This window comes from Ostrea edulis, chromosome 2 (assembly GCF_947568905.1).
Source record: "Ostrea edulis chromosome 2, xbOstEdul1.1, whole genome shotgun sequence".
Lineage (NCBI taxonomy): Eukaryota > Metazoa > Mollusca > Bivalvia > Ostreida > Ostreidae > Ostrea > Ostrea edulis.
In genome coordinates, this window is record NC_079165.1 from 89,471,351 (window position 1) to 89,481,968 (window position 10,618).

At 35.8% G+C, this 10,618-nt stretch overlaps 1 protein-coding gene across 1 annotated transcript in view; it reads right to left on the reverse strand.

Annotated features, from left to right (window-relative positions):
* Positions 1-1,414: 1,414 nt before the first annotated feature.
* Positions 1,415-10,618, reverse strand: part of LOC125681442 (U3 small nucleolar ribonucleoprotein protein IMP3-like) — a 21,462-nt gene continuing 12,258 nt past the window's right edge. The window contains exons 3-7 of the mRNA XM_048921544.2: positions 5,480-5,554; positions 5,304-5,383; positions 5,113-5,164; positions 4,882-4,954; positions 1,415-1,500 (exon numbers count right to left, since the gene is read on the reverse strand). Of these exons, the coding sequence (XP_048777501.1) occupies positions 1,474-1,500; positions 4,882-4,954; positions 5,113-5,164; positions 5,304-5,383; positions 5,480-5,554 (307 nt within the window). The 3' untranslated portion in view covers positions 1,415-1,473. The remainder of the gene's footprint in view (positions 1,501-4,881; positions 4,955-5,112; positions 5,165-5,303; positions 5,384-5,479; positions 5,555-10,618) is intronic.

Consider the following 10,618-nt stretch of genomic DNA (forward strand, 5'->3'; position numbering starts at 1 on the left):
TACTTTCAAAATGAAATGCACCCGCCATATGCCATAAGCTTTGGTAATATCACGAATCATGTATCTGTCATCACTTTCAATTAATTTCCTGACTTTTGAGACATTTGCCCTGCCTGTTACAGTCACAGGTCGGCCAGATTTTGCTGCATCTTTGTCGACCTCTGTGCCAGTCAGAAATTTCTTTCTCCACCTACGACTGTCTCATAAGATACCTTATCAAACCCATAAACTTCCCCCAATTCAGTAAAAATCTGCATTACCAAATGACCGAGTTTTGTGCGATCTTTTATATAAGCCCTAATTTCTTCCAATATTCTCAACCCGTTTCCCAACCATTTTTACAACAATGGTCAACGACTGGCTCTATTGAAATGACTATAAGTTTAAAACTATGTGAAGCTGAAGGCTCGTGTTTATACCGTTGGAAAGGTATTGAATAGAGCTATTCAAGAGTATCATCATTCACGAAATCGTGCAAAGCGTTATTGCGCTGTGGTACAATACACATTACATATCGAACAGCCCTCGTATGTGGTGTGTCCATTACAGTACTTCAAGTCTGTATGTATCACCTCTTTATGAGTATGTCCACTGCTTAACTCAATCTTGTTTCGTATCATGCATGTTCAATGTCATGCCCACTTGGGCCCTCATCATCCTATCCTATTCATTATCGACTTTGTTACACCACTCTGGCACAGTTTTACTGTCATTAATTTTATAAAACACCTGGGACGATTCTGATTGGCTTTTTCGACGAACTTTTCTCAGTACACTTGTGTCTGTATATTTCATTTCGACATATCATTCCGTGTAGATCAGGGTTAAAATAGGTCCTATGTACCCTCTTGCTTGTCGTAAAAGGCGACGGGCGGTCCTTCTGATGAGACCGCAAAAACCGAGAACCCGTGTGACAGCAGATGATGCACGATAAAGATCTCTCCCTGCTAACATGCCGTAAGAGCCGAGCATAGGCCTAAATTTTGCAGCCCTTTACCGGCAATGGTGACGTCTCCATGCGAGTGAAAGATTCTCGAGCGGGACGTTAAACTATATACATGCAATCAATCAATCGACAGATAATCGAAAGCACTTGTGTCTAGTGTATGTAAAAGTATATTTCAATAGAGTTAACATCAGCTGATTGAAAGACATTTACAAAACAAAAACCCCAAACCTTACAAAATGTACAATGGGAGAAACAGACCTGCCCCATATCATGCGCTTGTTAGTAACTGTCTGGTTTCTCAAACTCTCGTACCTCAATTATTTAAAGTTTCGAGAGACACGAGGCTTACTGAGTGTCTCTTGAAAATTAAAAAAAAATTTAACTCGAGTTTAAGAAAAAGATTAATTATACTCGCACAAATTACAGTTCTCCTGTAGTATTGTACAGATAGAACAGGAAGAATAGTGTAACAAATGAGATTTATTTACAAATAATTATACAATTAGGAACAAATCGTACCGGCATTAACTCATCAGATCAAAATCGTCTCTCTGTAAAAGAAAATACAGATATACATGTATATAAACAACAAATCACTACGAAAGCCGACTATGACCACTTAAAAACAAAACATATTTCTAAAGGCGTAATAATGCGAATCAATAGCGTTATAACGCAAAACTAAAGCATCCGTGTGGGGTGTAGGGGTACCACTTGGGGCCTCCCGAGGGTGAAGCAACATTTCAGATCTTTTCAATGATTGAATATGGGGTGATTGAATGAAACAAAACTGATAAAGGGATGGAGAACAACGAAGTCAAAACATATAAAACTCCTAAAAGGGGTCACATAGACTTTTAATGGTAATTGAGCTTAACTGAAAGTACTCAATTTTACATCATGTAATTCATAATGATTGGTTGTGTTGATTGACTGATTTACGTCCCGTCGAGAATTTATCACCCATACTGAGACGTCACCAGCTGTAGGCGAAGCACCACAAATTTAGACCTATGCTTAGCCCTCATATCTTCGCTAGCCAAGGGTGACGCTCCACGGTGTTTCTCTTTTCACACCGTGGAGCGTCACCTTTGGCTGGCGAAGATGAGCGTTCAACGCTGTTGCAGTGAGTGTTCTTTATCGTGCAAACGCCTACCGCGACAAAAAATATCCGAGAGACACGTGATTCTCACTTCTCAATTCAATTCAATTTATTTCGCTCAAACCATGTTAAACGGTACATAAGGTACAATAAATATAATGCAATGTACATGCAAGAAAAATCGTCAGAGGTTCATATATGGAATAATACAGCTTTCTTAGTTACCAGAGGGAAACATGAAAAACAATGTATGTATAAATAAACATAATAGTAATGCGTTTAAGGGGTAGCAGAAGAACAATTACGAAGAACAACAATCTCAAAAATATGAGAAATAAAAACACAGAGATTTCTTAATATTTTCATATCTTGAGTTGACAATAGATTAGAAAACTTCAGAACATTTGGTCTTTCATAAAAAAAAAAATTGTCTATGTATTTTTTCCTTAATTGTGAAAAAGTTGGACAATGTAAAATGAAATGGAATTCATCTCCTATTTCTCCTTTATTACAAAATGTACATAGTCTTTCATTCAGGGGAATACCATGCCATCTTCCTGTCTCTATGGGTAATCGGTGATTTGAAGTGCGAAATTTCATAAATAGTTTTCTTAATTTTACAGGCAGAGTAAGTACATATGTTTGAAAAGTTTATAAACCTGGCCCTTAGAAGAGTCGTCAATATCAGAAGACCACTTCTGAATAAATTGATCTTTCAAAATCAGGTTAACTGTTGTAGATAACCATTTAACATTTACGCAATAACCTTGCTCATTCCAAATACAGTGTATTTAAGAGTCCACACAAGTTTAAAATTTTTGAACACAGTCAACCCAAAGGTTTTTATATCCAACTTTTTCATATTGGGTACAAAAATATCTATAAACAATATTAACAATTTTATTTTTTGAGTGTAACAATTTTGCCCAGTATGTAATCATTCTTGAATAAACCTTGGTATACATCTGGAAACGCCCAGATTCTCCATATATCATATAACTAGGAGTTCTAAATGTCGAGCGTTTGGCGAAGGAGCAATCACTACCTATTTTAATGAGGTATTTTACATCGTCATAATGGCTGACTTCCTTTAAAAACATGAAGGAAAAAAAAATCAATATCAATAATATTTGACTTTTCCTTTTTAATTTCAATACCTAGACGAGTAGCTCAATAGGTTAGCATACCGATTTGTGAATTGTAGGTCGCAGGTTTGAGTCCAGCAGGGGTTATGAAGTAAATTTTAAAATTTTCAATTTCAAAATGTTGTAAAGATCCTCCACTTTTCATCTACATCAAACTCTGGTGTAGCATACCTCCTTAACGTCTTGGGTTTGACGCGGTCATTGATTGATTATGGTTTTACGCCGTTTTGGGCAATATTTCAGCCACAGGGGCTAAGCCCGTTTTGGGCCCAAACTCTGTGATACCATTTATGGTATCACTGAGTTCGGGCCCAAAACGGGCTTAGCTCCTGTGATTTCAGTCATTTTACTGCGGTCCCGGTTACTGAGCTACCGCAACCGGTAGGTCATAATGAAGGTTAATAAGAACTTAATCGTTGGAGTCCACAAAAGGAGTATGCAAGCAAGATAGGAGATCCCTAGGACTATCGTTTTCCACCCTCAGTATGGGCTGTAAGGGTACCACCTTTTCAATGTAGAAATGTGAATGATAATTCCATCTGAATGCGCTAATATCGCTAAAATTTCTTTGTTGCTATATACCAACTCGAATTATAGCTTTATCAATTGTTTGTATCGAACATTCAACGTACATTGTTTATATACCTTTCATTCGCATTGGTATGCCTTCCTCTCGTGTTATAACTTTCTGAATCCGCCTTTGTTTCGCGTTATTACGCCTTTGTTTCGCGTTATTACGCATTTCATTCACGTTATTACGCCTTTGTTTCGCGTTATTACGCATTTCATTCACGTTATTACGCCTTTTCTCTCATTATTACGCCTTCCATTCGTATTAATACGTCCTTTTTTTTTTTAGCGTTATAACGTCTGTTATGCACTACACCTTTATTTTTGCGTTATTACGCCTTTGCTTTGCGTTATAATATGCCTTTGATTTGCGTCAGTATGCCTTTGATTTGCGTTATTATGCCTTTATTTTTGCGTTATTACATGTACGCCTTTATTTTTGCGTTATGCCATTGCTTTGCGTTATAATACCTTTGATTCCCATTATTACGCCTTTAGAAATATTTTTTTGTTTTTTTTAAGTGATCCTAATCGGCTTTTGTAAATTACACATAAATCCAGCTAAACCATTGATATTTATCTCAATAAAGTATTAATGTTAGAGACTGTAACACAGCAACTATAATTAATTTGAGGGTGTTAAGATCAGGAAGTATATCTATGTTATTTGTAAGTTGTGATTTACCAGTACAGTAAGCTCACTACAACATTGTACAATAATAGCCATCTTGGGCCTCAATAAAACTCAAAATTATAAACCTTTACAGAAAGTCTAAATCGGCTCTTATTTCATAAAAGACTTGCTCATGTCGTTATGCTAATTCTTTTATTCTATGTATCAGCTTCATTTTCTACCTATTTATGTGATAATCTATTTTATAAAATAATCAAAGTATAACAGAGAACGGTCAATAAACATTTCTTAAAACAACAGAACACAGAGACCTGTGCAAGTCTACATAAAAGAGAGCATTTACAATACAGTCTCTCAAATTTCAGGTTATTTGGAGTGACTCAATTTCTCAATTTGACTAAGATTTTAATAAAATGCTGATTTTTGTGAACCTTTCCTTTTAAATCTTGTCTATATAATATAGTCCTTTTGCCATACATACCATTTCGTTGTAGTCCAGAACATGTTTCCTAATGGCTGACGTGTCTGTCCATGTAACAAAGTCCTCCATGTTCCTACCAAAAAAAAAAAAAGAAACTTAAAGGTGTCCGAGAAATGTTAGAAATACTTGGAATTCTAGGCCTCATGGGGTACATTTTACAAAGACCATTCTCTATAGTGCTTCTTCAGTAAACCACTTAACTCTATACCCTAGTCGAGCCAGATTTCTCACCTTGTAACTAAAAATGCTGGATCCTTGACAACTTCTGGACCAACTCTAATGTCTACAGAGCATTAAGGATATAAATAACCAGACTGGAAGCTGCATGTGCTACACTGAATCTAAAACAAATCATATCTAAACAAAAATTTACATTCTGGATCCCACACTTTTGATCACACACTGTATTAATTAAAGGATACGACCCTGTTCAATAAATGTTGTGGCTGCCTTTAGAGTTTGTGCCATGTGGCTTTTCACCATCAACACAGGTAACCTTCTCCTGGGGAAAAAAAATAGAATCTTTTCATTACAAAAAACCTGAGAAAATACACTATAAAGAGAATTGTACACTGGAGTTATCCCTCTTTGGTCTCACCTGCAGAAGGAGGTGGCATTCACTCTGTCGGCCAGTTCCAGGCTTCTTTTGGTTTCTGTTAGACCCATATTGTACCTGTAAATTAAATTGTACCTATAAATTTAATGTCCTTGGAATTGAGGCTACATTTTAGTGATTTCATCAAGATTTTAGGTTAGGCAGACACAAGTTCTACATTTATATGTATATGTGACACTGAATTCCTATATACAGGCATATTTATTTCAAGAGTACATGTACATCTTTATTTTTTTCTAATACATGTATTATCTTAAAAAGCAAGAAAATATATAACTATCACAACTGCTTGAACACTGAATTACAAATCATTTCGATCTTGCTTTCAAAGTTGCAACATTGAACACTGACAATTAATGCAGCACAGAAAATGGTTTTAACAGATGTCCACAACAGGTCTGTTTTATGTAGGAAATAGCCACTGACCAGGGGGTGGTGCCAGAGATGGCCAAAATTCTGACCAATGTCAGGTGATGCTGACCTCAAACAATACAAGAAGCATGTGATGAGGTGATAAAATTCTCCCGCCTCATCACTCCCAATCTACCATATGGAAGTGACACTGTGTATACAAAAAAAATTATCGCGAAAATCAGCATCCGCACAACATCAACACAAAACAGTAACTGAAAGTGATCACCATGGGAAAAGTCACAACTTGCTGGACCCCTCTAACAAACCTACAGTTTCCTTCTGTCGTCATGGCATCTGGCTTGTGTCAGCCAATAAGCAGGCTTCATCCAGACTCTGCGACTTTTTAAACATTTGTGATGCTTTCTACATATGTGCAGCAAGATTTATGTTTTCTGCTCTGTCAAAATCAGTAGCATTTTAAGCACTTTCTAACAACTTTCTGGGCTTCATAAACAATACCGGGCCATTTAGGACAGACATTTAACTTCCAAGACATGCACCCCCTGGTGGAGCCACAACCAAGCATACTACATGTATGCACTTGGTGACATTATATAAGTGAACTTAAACACAGTGTTCTTGGTTATATCAAACATATATCAGGGAATTATCTTGCAACAAAAAAAAGCCTATACACTTTTTACTTAACAATGACTATAATTTTCAGTAGACATGCATGAACTTTGAGAATCCAGCGTCATATTAATTTGTGATAAATGGTTTTTCTTGTTAACAAGATGAGGGAAATGATAGCTAGCCTCACACTGCTGATATATAAAGCATTATGATAGATGACTGTGATGACAAACAGATCACAGACTGAAGACAGAGTTATCTTTCCTTACATATCTAGGTCGACTTGCACATTACCCCAAGCAGACTGTTGCTGGGGGGACAATGTTTCCATCCATTCATTGATGGGAAAAAATCTTTTGTTATGTAAGAAATAACTACCACACCCCATTCATTAACCGAGCAAAAAATAAAAACTTATCTGTCAAGTACCACCATAGAATCTGCTACTGTCTCTTAGTCACCCATTACCAATATAAAAAAGTCTGACATGCTATGCAAGATAAATATAAAATGTGGATCGCACAGTAAATTAAAACAAGTGTATTGACTGTTGTTGTGCATTTGTTTATGGCCTTTTTCATCAAGGTGCCAAAACAATTGTGGTGAAATGATCTATATGCATACCCAGAATTCTTAGGAAATCGTGATTCTGTACGATGTTTATTGTTGAGCTATTATCGGCATACCTTACACATCACAACAAAAATGAACCGCATGGATGAGTCAATCCTGCACCATCACGCGTCTCATGCCTACTGCTGTTTACCAATGCACATCTGCAATTCTTACAATCCAAACCCAATGCCAGAAAATACCCACTGATATCAACCAGTCAATTACGTAGAAAGAGACAGTGTTGGTTTTTTTTTTTCTGATACTAGAACATACAAAAATTAAAAATGTTTGAATTCAAGGTTTGCTCATGAAAATTTGGCTCTTCAAAGAAAAACAAGACAAGTACTAGAACACGTTTCCAGAGTAACAGATAAAAACTCCAGAAAACAAAATATCATCAAAGGATAAAAGCAGAATTTTTTAAAGTGGCCATTAAATTAAAAACACATGTTTCTTTGCATATACAACTACTACTACTAATCTAGTCTCCAACACTGAAGAGCTTTCCAATGTCAGCGACCTCTGACCCTTGAAGCATGGCAGATCCCCTGCATGCTGAGATATCAACTGCTGTAACACACAGCTGCTAGACACATCACAAACAAATTACATTTGACTGAAGCAAGAGCAGGCTTATGGAGTTATGTTTTCATAAACATCACATAAACAGCCTATTACTGAACAGGGTGCAGACAAGGGAGCCCAACACAGTGCTCAGTTCCTGTCATTTTACTTCAATGCATTGTGTCCACTGAATGTCACATTAGATGTGTAATTTTTTTATCTTCAATCGGATGGCCTCTCTTACAAGTCAATTTATATATATCATGTTCAACTTGACAGCGCTCTTCAGTTTCTTTAAATAACTGGAAGGTTTATATGACGTAAATAGTCTTAAACAGATCTATTGTGCCAGTATGATAATGAACATCCCTGACTATAGGTTATTTATTTTTTATTTTTAGAGTGTGTCTGTCTGTTTGTCTAAAAAATTACATGGAATTTATTAATGAAATATTAAAAAAATACTCCTTTGTTTTCTCTTAAAATTCCATTCCATTGTTGAAGCATAATTTAACCCTTTCTCTACCGACACATTTCAAAGCTTTTTTAAAGACTACAAAACACATTCTTCTGGAGTATAAAGTATATCTACCCTGAATAAAAATAGGTATTGGGTACATCAATTGGTTTGGAAGTTGAGTTAGATCAAATTTCAAAGGATTTGCCTTGATCTTAAAGGGGTATTTGGAGTCAAAGGTCATTGACCAATATGATAGAGAATTAAGGTTTCCAAATAAAGCTGTTTACTCCCCTCCCACCCATACAACACTAGCATCCACTGTTCCATCCTCATGACATCAAATTACATAATTAGACATCTGTAGTATCAATCTATCCCAAAAATAGTTTACAATATCATTTTACTTTCTTCCAATGAATTCAGACAGTCATTTGATGCCAAAAGATAATGAATGCACCCTCTACTGGCATCTTTTACACATTTCGAAACTGTTTCATTCCTGCATTAAGATGATACTGGAGCCGAGTTTCTCCTACAGAGTATTCTGAGGATTAACTTTGTTTTTAGTCAGATTTTTACTGTTGTAATATATAGAGCTGATGTAACCCTAGTCAGCATCAGATGATCTCTTCATGACATCCAAAGAATTTCAATTTCCTTCCATCCTATGAGTTAGAAATGGAAAGACCATCTACAAACTTAAACAAGATTTGCTCTATATTGTACAAACAGTTTGAAATACTGTCAAACCTTTCTAAAATTTAATAAACTCCATTATCCAATTGTGAAGGTAAAAATCCATAATTTGGAGTTCTTGAGGTTCTTTCATGTAATGGTGAATACAGAAATGTTTTTGGAGCAAAATGCCATTCTCTTCAGTTAATATAGATTTTAGACTATCAGAAAGATTTCAATGAAATCCTTTTCATAGGTCTTGGTAATTAAAGAATAATGAAGTCTTCAATTCAGAAGCAGGACAATTAAACCCTGTTAACACTACCCCATCTCGGATGATAAAGCCCTGTCTTACATCAAAATACCCTAACAGGACACGACAATGACGTTATTCTACCCTGTTGAAATTGGCTGGTCTACTTCTTTGTCACTGACACGTGCTGAGGCCGTAAGCACACAGATTAAGGAACGTTCAACAATGCTGTGTGCTTTGTCAACAAAGTCTGTATACACATCAATCCATCAAATAAAAACCCTTGTATTTATTCATTTCATATGCTTTTTTGATTTGAATTGTTGGCAAATGACTCAAGTCTTCATAATCTATTCATAACTATTTTACACATATTTAGATTTGTTAGCTCAACTTTTTTTTTCACTTCCCGACTCTTAATAAATTTAGGTGATCTGAAAATCAGAATACAAAAAGTCCTGTACGAATTAAGTATTCAATTGGCTGATCAATAACAATGCTGGCCACTGGGCAGCCTACCCCTTTGTGTATGAATTTCCTAGAGTTATCGGAGGTAAAATAATTCGGAGAGGTGCAGAATTTCAAATTTTAAACTCTACACTTTTTTTTTTAAAAAAGAGCAAACTTTATTCAACTTCCCATGAAAAGAATGCTATACCTACTTATTTTTCTTTCATTCGAGAAGAAAAAAATCCCATGTTTTCTTTGCTACATACACATACTTCTTTATTATACTGATAACAAGAAAAACTGGATTATCTAGCAAGAAAGCACACATAATTATTGTCCTATATAACTGTGTATTTTTGCTGCCAAAGTTTAACAGGTTGTAATTAAAAAAGAATGTTTCATTTAGTTTGGGCAATGCTCTGAGCTAACATTTCTGGCAACTATCTTTCAAAAGATAAAGAATTGAATTTACCAAGTTCAAAAGGCTGATAATGCTGTATTTTTATCATTTTTTTTATAACTTAGTTCCCTTTCTATTTATTAACTTCTTAATTCTGACATTTTTTTTAAATCCGGAAAAAATTTCATTATACAAAGTGGCTGAGCATTGACTTGCCAGTTGAAGCTTGTAAACTGTACAACACCACACAATAGAGCACAATAGACCGCTGTCACCAAGACAATTAGAGGGTGGACTGTCCTGTTCAATAACAACCCAAAAGTCAGGCACCCAAGAGAGAGGGGCACAAAAGACATTCACAAGGTCAAAGGGTCACTCTACAATTAAGTTTAGGTCAGTAACATGATGTGGAGAAATGTTGGAGAACAGTTTTTACCTGGGCTGTCATTACAGTTTTGGCCTGGGCTGTCATTACAGTTTTGGCCTGGGCTGTCATTACAGTTTTGGCCTGGAGGTTATAAATAAAGCCATACTCATACTCAAAAGTTATACATTTAGAGTGGAATATTGAGTATGAGTATTTGGAGCACGGATTATGTGGTTGAGTACAGAGTATTTCATTACTCCAGGCTTGATCTCTTTAGATTGGGAAATTCATCTTTTGCACCATGCTCTCCAAACATTCGTCCCTGTGAGTTAGTAGTGCAAAAGAAC